At 41.1% G+C, this 25,944-nt stretch overlaps 2 protein-coding genes and 1 long non-coding RNA gene across 4 annotated transcripts; 1 reads left to right on the forward strand and 2 right to left on the reverse strand.

Moving 5' to 3' along the window:
- Positions 1-976: 976 nt before the first annotated feature.
- zw10 (zw10 kinetochore protein) lies at positions 977-9,676 on the reverse strand. Its single transcript, XM_028032500.1, has 16 exons — positions 9,477-9,676; positions 8,781-8,915; positions 8,602-8,703; positions 8,450-8,527; positions 7,528-7,687; positions 7,213-7,365; positions 6,517-6,714; positions 6,289-6,425; positions 6,029-6,211; positions 4,900-5,123; positions 4,742-4,813; positions 4,491-4,660; positions 3,494-3,624; positions 3,059-3,190; positions 2,136-2,338; positions 977-1,321 (listed from the first exon to the last, which is right to left on the reverse strand). Exons 1-16 carry the CDS (start codon positions 9,579-9,581, stop codon positions 1,201-1,203), a joined length of 2,304 nt encoding a protein of 767 aa, XP_027888301.1. The 5' UTR covers positions 9,582-9,676; the 3' UTR covers positions 977-1,200.
- Positions 9,677-11,261: 1,585 nt separating this feature from the next.
- mks1 (MKS transition zone complex subunit 1) lies at positions 11,262-25,240 on the forward strand. Of its 2 annotated transcripts, XM_028032501.1 has the most exons (18): positions 11,262-11,566; positions 11,651-11,772; positions 11,893-11,945; positions 12,591-12,758; positions 12,932-13,026; positions 13,148-13,276; positions 13,436-13,540; positions 14,030-14,138; positions 14,223-14,279; positions 14,437-14,479; positions 14,559-14,621; positions 15,341-15,411; positions 15,489-15,558; positions 16,368-16,475; positions 16,835-16,968; positions 17,588-17,670; positions 24,133-24,230; positions 25,057-25,240. In XM_028032501.1, exons 1-18 carry the CDS (start codon positions 11,490-11,492, stop codon positions 25,158-25,160), a joined length of 1,689 nt encoding a protein of 562 aa, XP_027888302.1. In that variant the 5' UTR covers positions 11,262-11,489; the 3' UTR covers positions 25,161-25,240. The 2 variants fall into 2 exon arrangements, with proteins under 2 accessions (XP_027888302.1, XP_027888303.1); XM_028032502.1 differs by lacking the exons at positions 11,262-11,566; positions 11,651-11,772; positions 11,893-11,945 and having other exon boundaries at positions 12,618-12,758; positions 13,148-13,220.
- LOC114153770 (uncharacterized) lies at positions 17,966-18,568 on the reverse strand. Its single transcript, XR_003597407.1, has 2 exons — positions 18,109-18,568; positions 17,966-18,036 (listed from the first exon to the last, which is right to left on the reverse strand). It is a non-coding gene; the product is annotated as an uncharacterized LOC114153770 (long non-coding RNA).
- Positions 25,241-25,944: the final 704 nt, after the last annotated feature.

The following is a 25,944-nucleotide window of genomic DNA, read 5'->3' on the forward strand; positions in this document are numbered from 1 at the left end:
CAATCAGAAAGCTCAGATTCTCCTCCCTGCTTTCTGAAGGGAAATTACAGAGGGGAATCCTAAACAGCTGACACTGTTCAACCCGAATTCCAGCTGACATTGGAGATGATATGTGGAAACAACATTAATGTTTATTCAACATTTCGTGCAAAGAATATAGAAATGACAAGAGGAGGAGTTGGAGCTAAATTACTACCGCAGTTGATAAACCCGGTAACTTTTCAGTTGTTCTTCGTTAAGGTGACGTAAATAGGTTATAATGATTTTCATTCAGTCAGGACTTTACGCTGACACTAGCCACATGCATTGCAGGTAGATTGTAGTAAAGCATTGATTGATGTCTGGTTTTAAAATTAGTTCACTGAACTTGTAGTCATTATTTTGTGGCCATTGTTGGACACCACACGGCAGGACCGAACCCAATCGAACCGTTATACCTAGGATTTCTGTCGGCTAATGTGTGGTCTGTCAGGTTTTGAAAATGGGCCGACAATCGGCCGACAGCTCTAAGATCGTGTCGTCTGCGCTGGGCTTTACACTAAGGAAATGAGGAAGGGAGGGTCAGTGGAGAGCACCGGAGTTGAGCCTTTTTTAATTCAGTGTCATCAACAGATACAGAAAAAGGCCGGAAGAGACGATAAAGCCGATAATTAAAATGAGGTTGATAGTTTTAATTTATCGTACGATTAATTGATTTATCTTTTATCGCGACAGGCCTAGTCACATCAGAAAGTAGTGCTGCCTTACAATGGAAAATATGAAATAGATTTAGGCAATAGATGCATGATAAAATAATCAATCCCAGCATTCCTTTCCAACACCAACTCATGAGTTTCAAGCATTCGATTACACCCAAATACAGTATGTTGTCTGACCACATTATTAAGAAAAGTAGGCAGAACAAAACATTTTCTTTCAAGGTCCAAAACTAGGTTGTTTCTCATTCTCATTTATGAGGAAAACAGAGAGTACAAGGTCAAGTTGAAAAGAAGTACAGTATTTGGGTTTATTTAAATACATTACAGAAGAATTCAGTTTCATGTCATTTGCAAGAAATTGACCACTTCATGGATGATCTGTTAATCTTTCATGTAGGTGAAGGTTTTACATGAAACAATGAGTAAACATAAGGTCAGATTTACCACTCAGCAAAAAGGTCCAAAACAGTCTGCTTGGTGCTTTTGTTGTTTTTCCATTAGTCTATTTGATCTTGGCTAAAGCAACAGCTCTCCTCTCAGTGTTCTGAAAGAGAGCTCGGACCAGACTCTTCACCTCCGAACTGGAGAACTCTACAGCCAGTGGACCCTTTCCATCAGTCCATCTGAGGAGAAGAATCCCAGAAAGAAGAGTCAAAATTGGAGGGGAAAAAAGGGTTTTTGTGAGTTTACTTTCCATAAGAAACACCACTGGAAAGATTGTAATGATAAACAATAAACCAATTAATCACATGATAAATTAAAATTAGCTTGAGTATTTACTTTTAGACAACAATCATTAGAAAGATGCTCGTCTTCAATATCGTTAAAAAGCCGCCATTTTGAAGAATGCTCCAAACATTTGACTCTCAGTAGGAAGCAGATAGTTTGCACTACTTGTCACTTTTGCCTGTTTCCCATGTCTAAGGGGAAATTTTTAAAACTAATTTTGGTTACAGAGATTTCATAATCCATTTTAATTATTGGGGTGTTTTGTTTATTTTGAATATTTAAAATGTTTTCCAGTTCCTGAGTTAGATGGTCTTTAAAATTAAGGTTTTTGATCTCCAACAGAATGCATTATTATTATGCCTTCATTATTGTAATAGTTAAAAATGATCTCAAATGACAATATCATTTGTCAAAATAATTTCACGGATAATTTATTGTCCAGTTACAGTATATTTGTTATTGTGACAGGCCAAAACATTGGGTCAATTAATTTAATTTTTATACAATTTATACAGCCTTATAATTACTTTAATCCCAACTAAGTAGAAAAAAAGTGTTTTAATGTTTGAACTCACTTAATATTAAATAAATTCTTTAAATATTTTAACATTGTCCTTATCAATACCTATTTAAAAAAAAGATCAAAGCCTCAGCTTGTGCTTTCAGAATGAATTCTCTTTGTACTGTCACGACTTTAGCGGTTCTAACCTGTCAACGATCTCTTGCAGGTTGGCTCGTAGCACAATGACGAGCTCCTTGAAAGCGCTCCACTTCTTCACGTAGAGTGGCACCTCCTCCTGATACTTCTTATTTTTGTTCTCCTCAACCAGGGGAATGAAAACCAGCGGGCCTTCCTCAATTATGGTCTGGCATAGGGTATGGAGGTGCTCTCCATCCTCAGAGGAAATGTCCTGCACATAAAACCAATTAGTTCTATATGCTAGATGACAGATAGTTGAAAGGATGAATGCAACGTTTAGACATCTGGATAGAACATTAAGGCTGGAGAAAATGTCCTTTCCCTTACTTATCTAGACCTGGAAATCAAATTCCAATCGTTTTCCTCATTGTATTGGAATATTAAATGTACTCAATATGTGGGTAAGTTTGTCATAAAGTGTCTTAAGATCTTATGAAAGCATGTATTTTTGAGTTTTTCTTTTATACATTTAATAAAAGAAATAGACTTGGGTGTCAATTTTCTAAATGAGGTTACACTAAAAATGTAATAAAAACATATTACAATGAAGACTTGAGCAGAAGGCCATTACAATACAGAAAACACAGTAAACTTTTACTTAAAGGTTTTTTCTTTTTCTTGTTTTAAAGTAAATTCCATAGCAAAATGTAATAAACTAAGTACAATCATAGGAAGAAAATTGTGAGCATTTTTCTAAGCTACTTATTTAACTCCATATATTTTATATAGTTTATGAAAAGGAATCTTGCCTTCTTAAAATTCAACAAATCCTTTTGGTCTGAAGCTGACTAATCTTAGCAATATTTGGTTCACCGTAAATTAAGAACAACATACAGTAATTTAAATTAACTTTTAACCCACCTTTAGTACATCACATGTCAACAACACATAAATGTAAACAGCATAAAAAACACACACAAAAAAAGCAAACCTCAAGCATCATGATTTTAGTAATAATTTCTGTGATGGCCGTGTTGAGCAGGTTGCCCATGGCTTTACAATAGATGCTGACAGGAAGCACGTCCTGCCACACAGTTCCCAGCTGCTTCAGCTGATGAATCACCTGCACATACACAAATACATCAGCAATTAGTGAGAAACCGTGTATGAATGAAAAAACATTACATAATAAAATAGCATTTTTTTTCCACGTATCAGGAGTACATTTATTGTGTACAAGAGCTTGAAGTTTATTCATAAAATATAAATATATAAAACTGTTCCTGTACAACATAGACGGACACCGACAGTAAGCCAAGACAATGCCTTATTTACATCATCACATCCCCACATAAACCTGCTGCAAAATGAAACAATAAAATCTCACTAGACACGCTAAACTGTTACAGGTCTCTCTCTCTCTCACCTGTCTTACTGCTTTGCTAGCTGCAGTGTAGTTGTCCTCATCGTCCAGGTTGCAGAAGTTGTGGGCCGTGGACAGTCTCTCGAGGAGTTCAGCTCTCTGGACGTTCAGCTGGGCCAAAAAGCACTGAGCACCTAACAAACAGAGGACAGTCTGAAGCTTGTGCAGATCTAAATGTGTGTGGTTCCACAAATATACAAATAAACTTTCAGGACGTTTTTAATGGCAAGATTTTTTACGTGTTTTCTAGAAAGTTAGAAAACCGAAGCCCTGTTCTTGACAAGCTGGCAAAATGTTTAGATATCTCTGCATTAAACACCAACTCATTATAAAGACTTTTTAAGACCATTATGAATTAAATGTAAGACTATGGATGCTCCGAACAGGAATTTTGTTGCCGATTCCGATACCGATCATCCATGAGGCTGATCTCTGCCGATCACCGATCATTGGTGATCGCCTGGAATGGCTGTTAATTTTTCGCTTTAGGTATAAATGATACTATATTATCTGGCAAAATGGAAAAATTATCTGGCAATAAATTCACCTAATTTAGACATAATAGACATATTTTAATACATATCTAAAATCTTTTTCTTTAATTTACATGCTGCAGCTTTAAGCAGACGTTCGGTGTGAGAGTTCAATGTCTGGTGGAGAAGGAGGGAAAGGACATTTTCTCCAGTCTTAATATTCTATCCAGATGTCTAAAAGTTGTATTCTCCATCTGTGAAATATTACTACCAGTAGCGCATAGTGGCGGTCCAAGAGCGAGAGCAGAACCAGCGTCTTACACCGCTAGCTCAAAGACTTGAATTGTTTTACAGGTTATTTGTTTAGCTTTCTGATCATCATGCTCTATTAGGACCATCATGCTCTTCCGGGTGAGCATGATGTGCACCGCTTTGCCTCCTTTTTCATGGAAATCGGCCAAATATGATCTGTGGCCGATCAATCGGCACACCTCTAATGTCTATATTTTTCTTAACTGCTGGCTCACCCAGTTTTCTGAACCCAGGCACCATGTCAACAAAAGTCGCAACGCCCTCGCTGAGGGGCTGTGGCAGGTGGGCTCGAAAATGGTGCCCCAGTGTGAGCAGGTGGTGTGCCAAGTACATGCAGTTGTTGTGCTGGACAGCAGCAAGGTGGGGAAACTTGAGTAGGTTCTCCCTAAAAAAAGTAAAATTACAAACATTCATCTCTCCAGAGACAGTACTTGGTTTATGCGACCTGGGACGGAAGCATTCTTACTTGTGGTACGTCGGCACAACATCATAGAAAAGCTGGAAAATGTTTCTCACTGTGAAGAAGAGCTGCAAGGCACTGAAAAACAGAGAGACATATTAGCTGGGTTTTTCTCCCAAGAGGAGGCCGGCTGCATTTAAACAGTAAAAGTCTCTGAAACTTACCACTGAGTGGAGCTTCCTACAGCTTCACACAGCGTGTTGACAGCCAGCTCCATCAGCTGTTGCACAGACTCACTGATGCGACAGACTGGCAGGCGCAGACTGCAGGCAGACAACTGCTTGGAGTTCTCCATCGACACCTCTTCCTTCACCACCTCCTGCTTCACTTTCACCTCTGAACCGGGAGGAGGGAGTTTGGGCAGCCGCAGTTTCGACTCAGGGCTGATCTAATGGAGGAGAAAAGAATCGAAGCTACTGAGAGAAACAGACTACAGGAACTTGACAGCGGGGAAACAATGTGAGGATGCTGCTGAAAGATTCCTACATATTTTTAATCAAGATTCAATTCTAGTCCAGGCGGAACTGTGCCACATTGCTTGATTCACTTTTAATGCTTTCGTAACATTTTTTTCCCTCTTCCGTCTTGTTGTTATTGTCTTTTTCATCATCTGTACTTGTAAACTTAATCATTAAAAATAAGTATGAGAATTAGGACTGCAACGAATGATTATTTTAGGAGTTGATTATTCTGATGATTAATCAAATAAAATAATTGGCAGATTTTACAAATTTTCCATAAAACCTCAAACATTTTTATTCAATATTAGGACTATATTAAAATATGCAAATAAACAATTCAATTTCATTTGAGCTAAGAAAACAAACTTTCTTTTGCCTAATATGCAATACAACATTCCTTTAGTGATTTTAAACCAGATCAAGCTAAAACTGCCACTTGAGGAGTTTTGTGTAAAACATATTTACATATAACGGTGTTTTATCTTAAATTCTAAATGTATATATTTCTTTGTACAGTTTAGGTTTAATTGCTGCTCTGAATGCACTGTTTTTTTTTCAGCATATTGCTTCTTTTTGAATCTGTTTAGTCCAGTTAGTAAACAATTAATTGATTGTTAAATTAGTTTAAAATCTGATAAAGTGCATTTTTCCCATAATTAAGAGTTGATTATTTACTCTTACTCATTAAGAATTGCTTTCCACAATCAAGGAATAAGAGTTGATTATAATTAACTCTTATAATTGAGTCCTTAGCATCTACAGCACTATATTCATACATTATAAACCTCCGTTTCCTGTGCAGACCTGACCTTGACTGTTGATGGAAACGTACTTTAACCGTGTTGTGCATCTTGGAGGTCATGAACTTGCGCGCCGCTACGATGACGTCCCTGCACTTCTTGCTGGCAAAGTGGCAGTTGACATCTCTGGCGTATTTGAACAGATCTGTGGAATTGAGCTGCAGATATTCCATATTCTTCAGAGTCTCCTCGAATGCTTCCGTCTCTTTAATCACCTTGGACACAGAAAATGTGATTCAGTCAAACGTATGATTCAATAAAGAGGCAGAGTTGAAGTTTTTTGGGTACATACAATGTTGTATCTTTCAAGCTCGCTGCTGTTGGTGGGTATAGAGTACACAAGACAGTCATGGATGATGCACTTTGATGTTTCCTCCCAAACCAACTCTCCAAGGATAGCAGAGAGCTTTTTATCTCCAATGGAAACATCTTTATGGAAAAAAAACAAAACAGCAATTTGATTTTAACCTAAGACTATGTCAAGATAAAAAATATAATATAATTATATGCCTTTTTCTACCCAGCAGGTGCATGTGTAGGGTCTTTAACAAGAGCAGTAGTTTCTTGTAGACTTGAGAAGGAGTGGATCGCTCCTTGTTCTCCTCCTCTAAACACTCCAGGCCCAAAATGGTTCCCTCACCATGTTGCTCGGATACAATAAGCTCAAGGGATGCATACATAACCAGCGGCTTCAGCATGTTCTTCAACAGAACCTGACCTGAAAAGAAAAAAGCTTGAATGTGCAGCCCAAAAACAAAATAAAAAGATTTCATCAGCATAGCTTCTAGTCAAAGTTCCAAACTTGAACATTTGCAGCTGTCGAGCAACTACTTTATTGAAAAATAACTAAAGTCAAAACAGACAAGTAGAAAGAAGGATGGACAGATGGAAGAATAAAAGGATGTATGGAGAAAATACGACCGAAAAAGGCAAACAGATAGAGGTACATGTTTGGACAAGTTGCGTCCTATTTTGTTGTCCATTCCCACTCTTGGCTGGTGGTCAAGAGCTGAAGAAAACAATTTCAAACTCCACAAGTGGCTCCCGGGACACACTTTGGACATAGCTGGTTTAAACATATATGTCTAGACAGGAGGATCAGGGAATACATGCATTCCCTGTATTGAGTTGCATTTTTACATTCTATTTCCTTTTTCCAAGCTTATGCAAACCTGTGCAAATATACAGAAAACTCTAAAATGTTGCTTGTTCTTACTGAAGAGTTTGATCTTGTTCTGAAGGTCTCCCTGGATCGCTAGAGCTTGCAGGACAGAGCACAGCAGAGGGGTTGGCTTCTGCTCAAGATCTTTACTATAGGCTTCACTCAGCACCAGCTCTACCTTATGGAAGGTCTTCGGACCTGCAGATTCTAAAGAAAAACTTTCAACCATCACTACTATAGCTACACAGATAGTCAAAGAGGTATATTCGAAACTGCACACAACAGTTTGGGTAAATATTGGAAATATTTAAACAGAGAGAATTTCTTAGCTCTTCTCCACTAGACCGCCTCCAACTAAAAATGTCTCACCCTTTGTGGACGGTACTCTCCAGATGATGAGGCGCTTCCACTCGTCTCCCAGGTGGTAAATTAAATTCTCCCTCTGCACCGTCAGCTCAGAGCTCAGGGAACTAAGCAGAGGAACCTGGGATGTTTTCCAATCCTTCAGTGAATCCACGTTTTTCCACGCCTGTACAGGAAGATAATCCATATACATGAATGTTTTATTTAGTTAAAAAAAAATGTATGATCGGCAGCTGTAATTTCAATATTCACATGGATACTCAACCAGGTTTTTCCCTTTTGTAAATTCATTTTAATTAATAATGTTAGTTGTAATAGTTAGTTGAAAGCTGAAGTACCTCTGACTTTGATTTTTTTTCAATAAATGAAGCAATGAGATATTAATTTAAATATTATCAAAACCTTAACGATTTAACATAATTAGTGATTAAGCTTTTAACGTTAGGCATTTATTGCCTGAAAAGTTCACACATAAAGAGAAATACGGCTTCATAAAGTCTGTGCACAACACAGAACAGAAAAACCCAGCAAACACTGTGTGACTTTAATCAACTTGCACTTAGCTGTCAGATTATCAACTAGGAATTCAAAAACCAAAGTAATGGTGTGGCAAGCAGAAATAAGGGATGTCCTTTCAAAGTAATTTAATAATAAAAAGAGCTGAATGTGAAAACTTTGGAATTTGTATTTTGTAGAAGATGGGAGAGTCTGGAACAGCTTAAATTTCTTTTTTCTTTAGAAAAATGTAAAAAAGAAAGAAAAAAAAATCAAGAAATTTAGCTAATAATTCAGCTAATTTTATAAAATATTTTGAAGCTGAATTAGAGAATATTTTATTTTTCATAATCCTGCAAAACAAATCATGCCTACAGGTTGAGCAATTGCATCACCATCTAAGAATTTAATCTATAAGGAAAGCAGATCTTACTTTTTCCAGATGGGTGGCAGCATCGACATACTTTTTCTCCTGTAGTGTTTTGTTGAAGTCTTCCATCGCACTGTGAAACTGAATCACAAAAAAATAATAGTAGTAAAATGAACTGCAACATCCAGCAGAAAAGCTCAACGAATACCATGTACCTCTTTTAAATGTTCAAGCATTTTTATGATCATAGTGTTCTTCTCCAGCTGCTGCTTCAGCTTAATGTATTCATTCACTGCCACATGGATGTTCTGCTGCACCTAAATCCACACAAGAAAAAGCTTAATAGTCACAATGCTGCAAGTAGAGTGTCACTTGGACTAAATTTTATCTATACCTCAAATTCAATGCAGGTTTTAAGAGTTTCCATTTCTTTAGAGACCATATCAACCTGCTGCATCAGGTCCTCTGATGCTTGAAGGTTTGGGAGAAATTCACTGTACTTTTTGTTTATCATGTCGCACACTTCCTCCTGCATTAGAAGACAGAGAAATTTGATGAAGAGGACTTTAGTGAATCAGCAGTCATATAACAGAAATACAAAGTTGAATGTAGCCTCCATCCATGTTGGTGAATGTTGTCATTCACTCTACAAATTTGGTCTTTCAGGAAGAAAGACATACGAAACTACGGTAGTTTATATGATCAGAGCATCTGTAAAACCTCCATTGTCTCTTCAGCAAATACTTGCATTAAATTTTCAGAAATGGATTTGTTTAAATGTAAAAATATAGTAAAACTAATGAAATAGTGAGAAGTGCAACATTTTTGCAGCAAGGCTGAAAAACCTGCATTCAAGGACACCCAAACAGACAATTAACAAAATGTTTTATACCTTTTATAACATCATGGCAGTCCTATAGATGTACTGAATTCTGTTAAATAACTCTATGACTACTTTCTGAGAGATTAATGTTACTTTAAATCTCTCAACGGAGCTCAGCTAACAGCTAGGTGTTCACATCTAATCAAAGTTCAAACTTTATTTCACACTAATGTTAGCAGCGGCTAAAGCTAGTCAGAAAAAAACTACCTTGGTATCTTCCACCTTCCGGGACATCCTGCTTATTTTGCTGGCTAGGTCCTCTTTCTCCAGCTTCCCGGAGCTGGCGAGCACCTCGGTAACAAACGAAGCCATACTGCAGACTAATGTTATAATGTTTGAACAACACGACGACACATCCGCAGTAACAGTCCACCCGCGCTAAGTACAACCCGCCTCCGCTACTTCTTCTGTGGTGGAGGTTGGGGGTGAACTACTGCCCCCTACTGGACAAAGTATGCTGATATGCTCATCATTGGCATAAATGTCACTAAAGTTGGGCTTTTTGTAATGCCTTTGAACTGTTTTTTGTCAAAGATTAAATGATTACACAACCAACTACAAATATATTTTAAAAGAAGAGTTGGGTGCGTAAATATACATTTTTTGCAAATCCTAATTCATGGGGGGGCAAATTATATAAGTTCATATAGGCGCACCAACATTTTTATAGCCACGAACAAGCTTCAGGCAAAATTCTGCTTAAAATATAGTTTGGCTCTTTCTTTTTATCAGAAATTGCAGAGCTAAATTGTCGTGGTTGATTTTATGACACAGACATGGCAAGGTAGTTCATACATTTTAATGAGTTTGATGCTGAAGCCTTTTCAGAAGTCTAATTTCAGTCTGCTTCCAAAACCAAGTCTGAACTTCAAGGTCCATAGCTACAAGTGGCTCTTTACCTTACTTGTTTAGGGAATTAAGGGAAATATTGTCCTGTTTTGTTGTTGTTGTTGGTATTTGTTTTATTTATATATTATTTTGTGCCCTCACCATAAAAGACTGGTCCCATCATAATATTGTTCTAGAAAATCCAGCATTGTTATTTTGATTTTGTTGGAACAACCATTTTCAAGTTTCAACTTGGTAGTTGTTGATTTGAGGATTAGATGTAAAAGATTTGAAAGTATGGTTCTTGTTCTATTCAGTTTTTCCACTGCAGCAGTACCACTGGCAGTGACACTCCTGCCACCATCATGCTTGGCAGTCACTAAAGTGGTCAGTGTTCTTTATAATATTGTTCTTGGTCTGGGCATATGTAGAATTTACTGCAGCTATGGGGCTTCAATGGGATGGGGCTTCAATATATCCACTCAGGGAGAACTCACATTTCACAAGCATCTTATTTAATTCAGTTTGAAGCTTGTCCTGATATGATATTTTTGCTTAATTGTATTTTTAATTGTGCAGTATATCATTGTGAATAAATGTTTTGTTCAAAATCTTCTGTGTTTACATCTTTTTTTCATACTCTTGGAAATAGTGTATAAATAAAGTTTGATTTCCTTAACCATTTCCTTTGCCTGCATTTGTATTCTTACCATGAAAACCAAATATAACATGCTCATACCTCAGGGAACATTTAGCATCAATATAATAATTTGAACAAATATAACAAATTTCCTATTATTATTATTATTATTATTATTATTAGAGTTTGCATGTTCTCCCTGTGCATGTGTGGGTTCTCTCCAGGTTCTCCGGCTTCCTTCCACAGTCCAAAAACATGACTGTCAGGTTAATTGGGCTTTCTAAATTCTCCCTAGGTGTGAGTATCTGTGTGCATGGTTGTTTGTCCTGTCTGTCTCTGTGACTGGCGACCTGTCCAGGGTGTACCCCGCCTCTGGTCCGGAATGTTAGCTGGAGATAGGCACCAGCACCTCCCGACCCCACTAAGGATTATTTTTTATTGGCGTTTCTTAGATTTTTATCCAGATCAGTAGATGGCAGTAATGATCAATGGAGATCTCAAGCAAACCTTCATACTTTAAACGAAGAAAGAAACATCACCCAAAATCTCTATGGAAACGACAACCGTTAGTTGACGGTGATCTGTGCCGAACATTCTGAATCTTCTTCCTTTAGCTGCTGTGCTGATTAACTACCTCATCGAGTATTTAGTTTATAGACCTTCCACCTATAAAGTGTGTCTGGTTAGCAAATGTTAAGTTGATGCGGATTGACAGGCTAATGTAGAACACTGGTGGCTGTAATTGTTTGATAATGGCAGAGAGCTGGAACACACACACCGGAGATGCTGTTTATCGCTCCCGGGATGCCATCAAAAACTTAAAAATAAAGTAAGTAGCTTCTTGAATAAAGTTGTTAAATGTGACTGATAAAGGTCGGTTTCCATGGTATTCACATTTCTGTTCGCACGCCAGAGTCCGTATACAGAGGGTGACCTCCACAGCGGTCCTCTCACAGCACCTCCAGCACCAGGTTTTGTCCCAGAAATGCAGGAAGGATATTGAGCTGAAGACTCTCACCTCACAGGGCCAGACAGGTACTGTAACTACTTTACGGAACGGACAAATAGTGATGGGTCAAGAGCATATCAGAGGATGTTTAGTCACTGTAATGAGAGTGGATCTCGTTCATTTGGCATCTCGTATTTTGTTGACAGGCGACAATGAAGAGGAGGTAGTGGTTGGCTGGCAGGAGAAACTCTTCAGCCAGGTAGAAGTTTTAGTGGTTTAGTGTGTTTGTCCCTGAAAACCAACAACTGGTCTTAGCAAAACACCTGATTATATGCCCTTTTTGGTATTTGGACAAATATTCTACATGTTTTACACATTACAAATTATGTTGTAAAGAGTTGCTAAAATTCAAAAATGTACAATTTAATCAAAGTAATTTTATAATTTAACCCATGTTCCATCATTTGTGCTTCATCAACTTCAGTGCTACTTCAATGATTTTCCTTAAGTTCCAATCTGTTCTTTTTTAAATTTTAATTCTGTATTTGGTTTATACAAAACATGTCCTCTGTTTTGGTGTCCAAACTAACACTGTCTGGACCACTGGGCAGGATGACAGTTGTTTTAAATGTCCTTCATTTGTGAGTATCTATTGAGACATCTTTAAACCTCCTTAAAGTCTTCAGCTGTGGTTATTCCTCGTCACTTTTATTGCATTTTACAAAATATTTTATGGTCATTGACTTGAGTTTCTTAATTATTTACAGTACTCAGTATTGCTGACATGTATCTTAAATATCACAGTCTCTAAACATGTCATAAAAACCCACATGGTATCATAGGGTCTCCTATTTTTTGCCACATGACCTTACCTCCTACCTCATGTTTCTGTCTGTGGTTCCAGTATGAAGTGGAACTGTTCCAGAACGATGCAGCCTGTCAGACTCCGCTGGACCGCCAGTATCACTCAGAAATCAGGGCTCTCAACAAGGCCAAGGGGAGACGCAATCAGAGAATTTTCACATACACTGATCACGATCGATACACCAACTGTTTCCCACTCCACCAACTGGTGATTTTTTTTTTTTTTTTAAATCTTTTTATTATTATTGTTATTGAATAAAATACTCTTCCAGAAGTTGGATCGAATTAGTTTTAACTGTTTGCTATACTCTGCATCTCTGCATAGTTGATATTTTTGATTGATAGCTTTGATCTTGTCTTTGATTTCCGTCTTGAAAACAGCACAATGACTTGGTCTCCACGACCAAATCAAGTCCCACCTTTCTGGCTGAGAGGATGGCCAGTGTCAGACACAGACGGCAAGAGAGGTGCACCATGTAGGTGAAAATCCAGCGCAGGCAAACATAAAATGATTAAACAAAATAATGCTCAAATTTTTGCCTGAAAAAAATGGATGTGAAAAGTCCAATGTTGCAAAAATATCTATTGTTTTTATAGGGATAGTAGCATCACTAAGTCAAGAATCATCAACTGGGATCCCACAGATGAGTTTGTCAAGAGCAGTCATGTGGTAAATAACGCCATGCAGACCATGTACATCATGGGTGACTTGGGCCCACCTGGAAAGTAAGACTATGAGATATGTTCATCATATATGAAAACTGATATGTTTCAAGTTCAAGCATATCAAGTGGTGATGATTTTACCATCATCACTTTTCACCAATCAACTTACTGAGTGCCTATTGTGAATATTATTTCATATTCTTTGCACCCGCTGTCTCAGGTTGGGCCAGAAAGAGAATGAGTGTTTGCTGGCAACCATAAAAACCGATGGTAGTGGAACTATCATTGTAAAACCCAACTTCAACAAAGGCAGAGAGCCCTACAGGCAAGTTTACAACACATCATAGCAAAAGGAAAGACAAGGAGGATCCTCCTAATCTTTTCTACATATTGTCAAAAACTCCAGTGTGTTTTGCTGGGATTTTCTGTGATGTACCCACACAAAGTAACTCAGAATTGTGAAGGGGAAGGAAAATGAAGAATAGTTTTCTAAAAATGTTACAAATCATAATTGAAAAATTGTGACATTCACTCATATCCACCCTTTTTACTGTGGTACCCTTTCATTAGATCCATTGCAACCACTTACCTTCAGTAGTCAACTAATTTTTATTTGACTACTGAAACAAGTTGACTACTTGTATCAAAGTCCCACATGACTTTGATACAAGTCATGTGGGAGACCTGGGAAATATGTGGAAGAAGGTTCATGAATATTTTCGCAAAGCAAAGCCAATAAAAATTCCGAGAGTTTCATTGAAGAAACAATGTTAAGGAAATCAGCTAAAAGTCAGAGTGATGCTCTGTTTTGCAGGATTGTAACAGATGGGGAGAAGAGAGAAGTATGGCGCTTAACTTTGGAGAACGCATCCAGAGTGATGAAACCAGAGGAGCGAGAGAGAGAGCAAATCATGTACAAAGATGTATGAGATTATTTGTGTTCACTTGCTGCATTATTGGAGTCAAAGAACCAATATATTAATACATTCTCTTTTGTTTGCTTGCAGTTGTATAGCAGACACAAGGAGTACCTCAACAGCCTTGTAGGACAGGACTTTGAAATGGTAAAAGACATATTAACAGAAGAAACACTTGTGTTGTTGATTGAACAGTTCAGGCCATACGGTCCAAACCTTAAAAATATTTTGTAATATTTGAAGGTATTGATTCAAAATTAGTGTAATACAGTAGATTAAATATTGTCTGCGCTTTGTCCTGCAGCCTCCTGTAGGTATCCTACGTTACCTGCTGCACGGAGAGATAGGTAAGGAAAGGTGTTTGGATCTTATTATGGAGATTCACATTTATACTTTGAAACTCCCATGTATCTTTCTTCTTTCCAGTGTCGGCTAACGACTTTGAATATGATAACTTGTACATCAACTTCTTCATGGAATTGCCAAATAGTGAGTCACATATAGTATGTATTTTTGGTTTTGATTGTGTTGAGGTTTAATTTTATCAAGTTACTTTTAGAGCAGCATATTACTGCAAAGATCATTCAAGTCTGGATAAAAGCATAAAAATTTCTGTGCTCACCCCTCAGGTTGTGTGTTTTCTAATATTTCCCTTTAGCCACTTAAATTTCAGGATGAAGGTCAATTTTCAAGATGGTTGAGGTTTACGAGTCTTTTAAACCAATTATTGCCAGAAAACGTTACCCATTTTCATGACTTGAATTAACTTTATGTCACATCAGATGTTTTTGGTGAAGTCATCCTATTCATACAACTTTAAATGTAGCAAAATCAGAAACTGAGGACTTTGCTGTTTGCGAATCTCACACCAGTAGTCATCAACTGGAAGAAGATGAAGATGTGTGACACAGACTGAGAGGCAGTTGTCTTAATGGTTAGCATTAGCTTTCACTAATTGTTTTGTTTGTTTAGTGGTTTAGTGGTTAGCTTCTGCTAATTTTTTATGTGCAAAAATACAATTTTCTTAATGATCATGACAACCATCTTTAAACTTTCAGTGGCTATGTGTTTTTTTGTTTGTTTTTTTCTTTCAAAAAAGCAGAGTCCTAGGAACATCTGTGCCCAGTTCGGTTTTTGTATTCACATGTGAAAGATTTTGCTTAAATATTGAATTATCTGCTGCATTATTTACTTGATATGTGTTTAAGATTGGTCCAGCTTACCGTTCCAGTCGATGTCAGGGGTTACTCAGACCTGCAGGACCAAATCATTGGGGAAGGTGTGTACTTTATTTATTAACTTTAGAGAATCACTGAAGAAATGTATTAAAACCTGTCATTTGAAATCTGTCAACAGGAAAACATAGCGTTCTTCAGCTACCCTTTCAGCTTTGAGGCTTTTCATATGCGTGAAAAAGAGAACGAAGGTCAGCAGCCCTTTGATTTTATTTCTTGCATAAACAACACAAAAATGTGGTTTAAAGCATGAAGGAGTATTGCCCCATGTACACTGACATAAATATTTTGTTAAATACATTTCTGGTCTTTTTGCATCTCACCTTCACATGCAAATAAAGTTGTTGGTTTTTTAAATGATGTTGAAAAACTTCCTTTGTAGTGAATGTAGATTGGATATCTGGATATTATTGATATGCTTGATCTACATTTATTTGCTAGAAAATATAAAACATAGCAAAGCAGTTTTGTATGTTCCATTACAAATCTGTCTCACTTTATCATGACTGCTTACACCAAATTTCAGATGTAAGGTGAAGAAAATAATGTGAGCAAACAAGAGAAAAATGTATAGTTTCACAGAAAATGTGAATTACAGTTATTTTTAGCCGTGCTCAGGATCTTGTTCTTTAGACTTTGATGCAGTTAATTACAAGGTTATTCCCAACCCTGCTTCAATAAGAATGGAGTCATACGCATTCTTTATATGGTGATTAATATGGTAAAAAATATCCAGAGTCGTATAAAAAGTTCTACAAAGGTTCAAAATTTCACTACATCTTTCTATAAAACAACGACTGAATAACTTGAAATAGAATAGAATATTTCAAGTTGGTCAGTCTTGAAATATTCAAGAATAGTATGGAATAGAATAATCCTTTATTTGTCCCTCATTTAGAAAATTCAGTTTATTAACAGCAAATATACCAGCTGAATTCAAAGCATACAGAAACACCTAACAATTGTTAATATTAAAAATAAGACTTCTTTTTAATTTCAGAATTAATACCCCAGTGGCCAGTGCTTTACTTCAAAGTCCTGTCCCTTGACTTCTGGCAGCGTTACCGAACTGAAGGTTACGGATATCTACTGTTTCCCGACATGCCTGGTATGAATCCTCCACTAATAGGTGGGGCTGAGGTTATGAAGCTACAAAACATATAACTTTTCCTATTTTTGAGATCAGTCTTTTATTCTGATTTGTGAAACTTTTCTCTCTCTCTCTCCTTTTTTTTATTTTTATTTTTTTACATTTACTAACAACTTGTGAAAGTCTTTGCTTATATTTTACCAGAACTTAATGTTAATTATTCATTTTTGGCTTGATGGTGCAACATTACAAAACCTACATATGATAAATTAATGTGGTAACTAAAGGTCAGAACATAAATGAACTACTGCAAAATATGATTTAGATGTGAAATGTTTTGTTCTAATAGTCTGCAATATCTGTTGCATCTGTGCAAGGTAAACACACAGTGACATGTCACACATGGAGACCTGTTCAGACGGGGACAGTTTCTGCTTTGAGGCGCTTCTTTATCGGAGGTTCTGCAGAACTTGAAGACAACAGCTACGTCAGAGTACCAGGGACGTTTAAGGTAGACTTGTAACTGATAAACTGCACATAGAGTCCAGTCCATCATGAGATATCTTCCATTTATTTATTGTTCATTTATTTTAGTAACTGAAGCCACTAAGTGAAACATTATATAGATTAACTGCATAAAGACTGTTATTTTCAAGCTTTTATTTCAGTTGATCATAATTTTCCACTTTCAAATGAAAACACAACATTTAAAATTAAAATACTACAGACAAATGAAAAACTTTTTTTAATACAGAAATGTGGGCTTAGTTAAACATGTGTTTAACACCTGCTAAAGGTCTGTTAGTTTTAAAATGTACTTTTAATCTGACAAACAAACCTGTTTGTCGGACACATATCCTGTACTATATATAGCACATATAAAATAGGATAAGCATTACATATCCTATTTTATGGAAAATGACTACATATTACATCGAAGTGGATCTACAGGCTTTCCTAAACATACCCTTTGGCATCTAATTTTAATAAAAACTGTTGTGGGGATTACATTTATTGTTTGTCTCTAACTTAAAAGTATCTGTTTCAAAAAGACAAATGCAGACATTTGCAAGAGTAATGAAAGATTTAAAGCCCTCAATGTTTAATGTTATGTTTGTGTTTGGCTTCAGGGAGAGAGGCTGAGTCGCTTTGGCTTTTGCACTGAAACCACAGGAAGTGTTACCTTTAGGCTGTACTGCATGCAACAAGCCAGGTAAACTCCTTCCACACATCCAGCTAACTAAAAAGAACAATGAATCAATTGATGAATACATTTTATATTAAAAATTCTGTTATTTCAGTCAAACGGGCCTACATAGAGTGTTTGTTGCTACTAGTTGAATGTTACTCTCATCTGACTGAGCCACATGGCTCCAGCTCTGTTCCCATTAGCATTCAGCAAACTCCATTCATTCACAGTAAAGATAGTAGGAGAGATGGTGTCTAGTGGTTGTCTATAAGGACACTCGGTGGGGACCCGGAAATTCAACCACACACAGGAGTTTGGAAAGGAAAAAACAAGTTTAATTTAATTTTCAGATTATGGTTGCTGCTCAGGATGTGGTCATCAAACACAGCACTGAGAAAAGAGGGGAGAAGGCTGATGATGCACTGATGGAGGGGTAACTTAAAAATGTTCAGCTTAACTGACCTGTAGTGCAGTGGACAGGTGGAGCAGAGGAACCAGGTAGAACAGGCTGCTGTGGAATCAATGAAACTCTCCACAAGGATATCCAAGAGGCAACACCCAGGGACTAAGACAGTAATCAGGCTGAGGTCATACACGGGAGGACAGAGAGAGCAAACTTAGCTTGAGGGGCAGGCAATACTCCGTGGTCGTGAGGCAAAGCTTGGGTCAGGGTCCAGAAATCCAGAACAGTTGGGATCCGTGAAGGACTTGGCAGGGGGGGGTCAATCCATGGACAGAAAAGGGTCGAAGAAACACTGAAGGCTTGGAAGGAAACGCTGGACCTCTACTGGCTCGTGGCTGTCGATAATCTGGCAAGGAGGCAGAGGCTGAGAGGTGTTTAAGTAGGGCGGGGACCAGGTGGAACGGGTAAGCAATTAGGCGTGGCAGGCGAGCTGAATGAGTGTTTAAGCACAGCATGGACAGGACATGCCCTCCTCCATGGGCTGCCACCTTATCATGGTGGAGGGGTTTGAGTGCCCCAATGATCCTAGGAGCTATGCTGTCTGGGGCTTCATGCCCCTGGTAGGGTCACCCAAGGCAGACAGGTCCTAGGTGAGGGACCAGACAAAGTGCAGCCCGAAGACCCCAATGATGAAGGAAAACCTTGGACTTGGTGTTCCCTCGCCCGGACGCGGGTCACCGGGGCCCCACTCTGGAGCCAGGCCTGGAGGGGGGGCACGATGGCGAGCGTCTGGTGGCTGGGCTTTTACCCATGGAGCCCGGCCGGGCTCAGCCCGAAGAGGAAACATGGGCCCCCCCTCCCATGGGCCCACCACCCGTGGGAGGGGCCAAAGGGGTCGGGTGCACTGTGTGATGGGTGGCGGCCAAGGGAGGGGACCCTGGCGGTCCGATCCTCGGTTGCAGAAACTGGCTCTTGGGACGTGGAATGTCACCTCTCTGGTGGGGAAGGAGCCGGAGCTAGTGCGTGAGGTCGAGAGGTTCCGGCTAGAAATAGTCGGTCTCACCTCGACGCATGGCTCTGGTTCTGGAACCAGTCTCCTTGAGAGGGGCTGGACATACTTCCACTCTGGAGTTGCCCAGGGAGAGAGACGTCGGGCAGGAGTGGGCATACTTGTTGCTCCCCATCTCGGCGCCTGTACGTTGGGGTTTACCCCGGTGAACGAGAGGGTAGCATCCCTCCGCCTACGGGTGGGGGGACGGGTTCTGACTGTCGTTTGTGCTTACGGGCCGAACGACAGTTCAGATTACCCACCCTTTTTGGAGTCCTTAGAGGGGGTACTGGAGAGTGCTCCCCCTGGGGACTCCCTTGTTCTGCTGGGGGACTTCAACGCTCACGTGGGCAACGACAGTGAGACCTGGAGGGGCGTGGTTGGGAGGAACGGCCCACCCGACCTGAACTCGAGCGGTGTTCTGTTGCTGGACTTCTGTGCTCGCCATGGATTGTCCATAACGAACACCATGTTCAAGCATAAGGGTGTCCATATGTGCACTTGGCACCAGGACACCCTAGGCCGCAGTTCGATGATCGACTTTGTCATCGTTTCATCGGATCTGCGGCCGTATGTCTTGGACACTCAGGTGAAGAGAGGTGCGGAGCTGTCCACTGACCACTACCTGGTGGTGAGTTGGCTCCGGTGGTGGGGGCGAAAGCCGGTCAGACCTGGCAGGCCCAAACGTGTTGTGAGGGTCTGCTGGGAACGTCTGGCGGAATCCCCTGTGAGACGGAGCTTTAACTCCCATCTCCGGCAAAACTTCGAACACGTCCCGGGGGAGGTGGGGGACATGGAGTCTGAGTGGACCGTGTTCCGTGCCTCCATTGTCGAGGCGGCCGATCGGAGCTGTGGCCGCAAGGTTGTTGGTGCCTGTCGCGGCGGCAACCCTCGAACTCGTTGGTGGACACCTTCGGTGAGGGATGCCGTCAGGCTGAAGAAGGAGTCCTATCGAGCCTTTTTGGCCTGTGGGACTCCGGAAGCAGCTGATGGGTACCGGCGGGCGAAGCGGCATGCGGCTCGGGCGGTTGCTGAGGCAAAAACTCGGGTGTGGGAGGAGTTTGGAGAGGCCATGGAGAAAGACTTCCGCACGGCTCGGAGGCGATTCTGGTCCACCATCCGGCGTCTCAGGGGGGGGAAGCGGTGCAGCACCAACACTGTTTATAGTGGGGATGGTGTGCTGCTGACCTCTACTCGGGACGTTGTGGGCCGGTGGGCAGAGTACTTCGAAGACCTCCTCAATCCCACCAACATGCCTTCCACTGAGGAAGCGGAGCCTGGGGACTCTGGGTTGGGCTCTCCAATCTCTGGGGGCGAGGTCGCCGAGGTGGTTAAAAAGCTCCTTGGTGGCAAGGCCCCGGGGGTGGATGAGATCCGCCCGGAGTTCCTTAAGGCTCTGGATGTTGTAGGGTTGTGTTGGTTGACGCGACTCTGCAATATCGCATGGACATCGGGGGCAGTTCCCCTGGATTGGCAGACTGGGGTGGTGGTCCCCCTGTTCAAAAAGGGGGACCGGAGGGTGTGCTCCAATTATAGAGGGGTCACACTCTTAAGCCTCCCTGGCAAGGTCTATTCAGGGGTCCTGGAGAGGAGGGTCCGTCGGATAGTCGAACCTCGGATTCAGGAAGAGCAGTGTGGTTTTCGTCCTGGTCGTGGAACACTGGACCAGCTCTACACCCTCAGCAGGGTCCTGGAGGGTGCATGGGAGTTCGCCCAACCAGTCTACATGTGTTTTGTGGACTTGGAGAAGGCGTTCGACCGTGTCCCTCGGGGAGCCCTGTGGGGGGTTCTCCGGGAGTATGGGGTACCGGGCCCTTTGATACGGGCTGTCAGGTCCCTGTATGACCGGTGTCAGAGTCTGGTCCGCATTGCCGGCAGTAAGTCGGGCTCGTTTCCGGTGAGAGTTGGACTCCGCCAGGGCTGCCCTTTGTCACCGATTCTGTTCATCACTTTCATGGACAGAATTTCTAGGCGCAGCCAAGGTGTTGAGGGGATCCGATTTGGTGGCCTTAGGATCTCATCTCTGCTTTTCGCAGACGATGTGGTCCTTTTGGCTTCATCAGATCGTGATCTGCAGCTCTCGCTGGATCGGTTCGCAGCCGAGTGTGAAGCGGCCGGGATGGGGATCAGTGCCTCCAAATCCGAGGCCATGGTCTTGAGCCGGAAAAGGGTAGAGTGCCTTCTCCGGGTCATGGGGGGTGTCCTGCCCCAAGTGGAGGAGTTTAAGTATCTCGGGATCTTGTTCACGAATGGGGGAAGAAGGGAGCGGGAGATCGACAGGCGGATTGGCGCAGCGTCTGCTGTCAAGCGGGCGCTGTACCGGTCCGTCGTGGTGAAGAGAGAGCTGAGCCAAAAAGCGAAGCTCTCGATTTACCGGTCGATCTACGTTCCCACCCTCATCTATGGTCATGAGCTTTGGGTCATGACCGAAAGAACGAGATCGCGGATACAAGCGGCCGAAATGGGTTTTCTCCGTAGGGTGGCTGGGCTCTCCCTTAGAGATAGAGTGAGAAGCTCAGTCATCCGGGAGGGACTCAGAGTAGAGCCGCTGCTCCTTCACATCGAGAGGAGCCAGTTGAGGTGGCTTGGGCATCTGGTCAGGATGCCTTCTGGACGCCTCCCTGGTGAGGTGTTCCGGGCACGTCCCACCGGGAGGAGGCCCCGGGGAAGACCCAGGACACGCTGGAGGGACTATGTCTCTCGGCTGGCCTGGGAACGCCTCGGGATTCCCCCGGAGGAGCTGGAAGAAGTGGCTGGGGAGAGGGAAGTCTGGGCCTCCCTTCTGAAGCTGCTACCCCCGCGACCCGACCTCGGATAAGCGGAAGAAGATGGATGGATGGATGGATGGACAGGACAGAACATGAATTGTGACAGTACCCCCTCCTCAAGGTCCGGCTCCAGAAGGACCACATGGCTGGTCAGGATTGGACCGATGAAACTCCCTGATCAGGGATTTGTCCAAAACATGTTGGACCGGCACCCAGGAGCGCTCCTCTGGCCCGTATCCCTCCCAGTCCACCAGGTAATGCATGGACCGACCCCAACGTCTGGACCGAAGGAGACGACGCACAGCGTAAGCGGGGCCTCCATCGATGATCCGGGCGGGAGGAGGGAATCTGGAGGAGGGTACCAACCGTGAAGTGAAAACAGGTTTGACACGTGACACATGAAAGGTGAGACAAACCCTGAGAGTCCTGGGAAGGCGAAGCCGAACAGCCACAGGGTTGACCACTTTGAAAATTGGGAAGAGTCCTATGAAACAAGGAGCTAGCTTGCGGTTTTCAATCCACAAAGGGAGGTCTTTGGTGGATAGCCAGACCTTTTGTTCTTTGAGGTAGGTGGGTGCTGGGAGTCTGCGACGATTGGCAAATCTGGAACATAAAGCAGAGGTCTTCAGAAGGGCCCTGCGGGCCTGACTCCATACCTGCTGGCACTTTAAGGCAGAGGCATGCGCAGAAGGAACTGTAATGGGCCTTTCTTGAAGGGACAACACAGGAGGCTGGTAACCGTAGACTGTATAAAAGGGAGACAGGCCTGTAGAATTAGAAGGGAGAGAGTTGAGTGCATACTCCACCCACGGTAGGTTTTGTGACCAAGAAGAGGGATCATGTTCACTGAGCATACGAAGCTTGGTCTCCACTTCTTGGTTGATCCTCTCCGTTTGTCCGTCAGTTTGAGGGTGGAACCCTGATGAGAGACTCACCGAGATACCCAGGAGACCACAGAATTCCTTCCAGAATCTAGAGACAAACTGGGGTCCCCTGTCAGAAACAATGTCAGTAGGCAGACCATGTAGGCGGAACACCTCCCGGGCCAGAATCCCTCCCAGCTCCTTGGATGAAGGCAGTTTGCGAAGTGGTATCAGGTGGGACATCTTAGAGAATCGATCTACGACTGTGAGAAGGACAGAATGGTTATTGGAAGAGGGCAAACCAGTCACAAAATCCATGGATATGTGGGACCATGGGCGGTGTGGAACAGGGAGGGGTCGTAGAAGTCTAGAGGGTGGCCTACGGGATGGTTTAGCCTGACAGCAAACTCTGCAAGCCTTGATGAACTCAGTAACATCTCGTAGCATGGTTCCCCACCAGAAACAACTTCTGATCACTAACAGGGTCTTAGTGACTCCTGCATGACAGAAAAGTCTAGACTCATGGCAAAATGACAGTACCTCAGGAATTAGGTGCTCAGGGACAGTCGCTCTTTAGGACAGTACTCAGGGACGGGGCTTTGTTGATGGGCTTCTCTTATCGTCTGCTCCAGCTCTAGCTTGGAAACTGCTAGCCGCACAGATGTGGGGAGCACATAATCCTCCTGCTTAGCCCCATGCCCCTCCTTCATAGTCTCATGAAGCCTGGAGAGTGCATCTGGCTTAGCGCTCTTACTCCCAGGTCTGTAAGACAGTGAAAAATTAAAACGACAGAAGAACAAGGCCCACCTGGCTTGCCTGGGGTTGAGTCTCCTTGCTGTAGTGATGTTACGTGATGTGCCGAGGCTTTGAGGCGTGTGTCGAGTAATGGAGGGGGCGTTTCCGTAAAGCGCGTATCGAGGCTTGCTTCGTTTAGGGGAGGAGCCGAAAACGATGACGTTTCCATGTTACCATGCTGCTCTGTTTGCATTGCAAGATAAACTTTGGTCTACTTGAGAAACTTTTTAAAAAACAGATTACTTAAGTTAACATTTGTTTACTTAACTCCATGCTCTACCAGCTCAATCATGCAAGACAGCAAACATAATCATCAATCTATAACTAAAGAAATTACTCACATAATTAGATTTGTGACAAAATAAACAGCTGACTGAAATACTAGAAAAATATTTGCCACATAGTATAGAAGATTCAGAAGCATGCAGATGAAAAAAGGTCTTACCATTATTATTATTATTATTATTATTATTATTTATAAATGGTTAAAGTCTAAATAAAATGACAAAATGTCAGATTTAACTCCTATATGCAATACACACTTTAATCTTACCAAAGAATAATTGAATGTCTGGTTCAATGTATATATATTTGGTTTGTTGGTTTCAGGGCCTTTGCTGATGCTGCCCTTCTGAAGAAGAGAAGACAGAAAGTGGTCGACCACCTTGGAGGTTTTAGCCAGCAGGGAATGGTCTGCAGCATTCTGGGTAAAAACTGCTGACATTGAATTTCAGTTTTGATTTTAGGGAATATGTGGTTGGGTTGCTGAAATTGCTCTTTCCATGTATGAATTTTTCTAAGTCAGTATAAAGACAGCAGAGATGACACCAATTATTCAGAGATGATTTTTATGTGATATTTAATTTTAATCAAACTGAAAAATTTACGGGCAACTGTGGCTCTGTGGGTAGAGTAGTTGTCTTGAGATCTGACGGTTGTAGGTTTGATTCCAGCTTCCTCTTGCTACATGTCCATGCGACCCTGTGCAAGACACTTAATCTCAAACTACCTACTGATCTGTATATCGTATAAATGTGTGTGCATGGTGAATGGGTGAATGTGACTCGAGTCTAGTGTAAAGCACTTTGAGTGGTCAAAATGATTGGAAAAGCGCTATATAAGTTTAGTCCATTTAAGAATTTAGCTTTTCTGTCTCCTCTCCTCTTTGTGGGGTCTGTGAGACCAGTTGAGGTGTTTCTGTCATTTGGAGGCTTCAAGCACAAAAAATGAACATCTGTTAGCTCTATGACATTTTGTGGCACTAGAAGTTATGGGCAATGTAGTTCATCATATTTTCTATGTATTAAAATCTGATTTGAAGACTTAAATTTAACAGCATCATTGGTTTATTTTATTTTATTTTTTCAAATAATCTAAGAAAAAATGTATCTTAGAAACAGGACATGCTTACATCAATATGTCCTTCCAGTTGAAAATTTTATGGTTTAAAAATCTGTTTGAAGTCTCCTTTCCATATCATTGCTCAAAATAAAATAATTATGATTTTTCTTGCACCTGTTTGTTTCCTTTTAGAGGCCTACCAGAGGGCTCATAAAAGGCTGCAAGAGGCCAGAGAAAGTCTTCCAAGAGATGTTCTTAACTCTGCTGCCCAACTCCAGCTGGAGTCCTCTGCATAGGAGTCAAAATGAAGCTGAAAGCAGAGCCAGCATATCATCTGTGCATACAGAAACACAAATGTGTTCTGAGTAATAGCTTGGTAAACAAAGGAATGCTAAGTTGCTTATATTCTTTTGTTTCCCTTTGGCATTATATTATTTCATAGTTATTGTTAGTCTTTGGTTAAAAAAGGACTGACTTTCAAAGACAACATTTTTTTTTCTAATACTTTTGTCATTAATTTTTCATTCAATTTGTAACATTATGGATCTAGTGACATAAACGTACAAACACAAAAATTTGCTTATCTGTGTGTAATTTTTTCCTTTGTGAATATAGCCACTTTCAATCTGTTGTCACATAAAATCTATTTATGTGACAATACAGTAAGTTTTACAGGAAAGCTACTGAGGGTGAACATCACATTGCCAATATTAACTGTTGATCTAAGCTCAAAGACTTCAACTTTGAGCTGAGTAGTGTTTAGCATTGTTTGAAGGTCACATAAGAGAACCTGTCCTTCCTACAATAGTAGTCTGGGAGATAGTTATAGGTTTGGAATTACCCAGACCTGAATCTGATTGATAATCTGTGAGAATTACCTTGCAATCTGGTAGATTTGAAACGTTTTTGTGAAAAATACTCAGACTTCTACCCCCAAAGACTGAATGCTGTAATAAAAGTAACTAAGGGTTCTTCAGTAAAGTATTAATTTAAAGACTTGCAGACTTATATAACCACAGTATTGTTTCCCAAACAAATAGATATACGTTTTTTCTTTTCACTTGAGTTGCACAAGATAGT

This window comes from Xiphophorus couchianus, chromosome 11 (genome assembly GCF_001444195.1).
Source record: "Xiphophorus couchianus chromosome 11, X_couchianus-1.0, whole genome shotgun sequence".
Classification (NCBI taxonomy): Eukaryota; Metazoa; Chordata; class Actinopteri; order Cyprinodontiformes; family Poeciliidae; genus Xiphophorus; species Xiphophorus couchianus.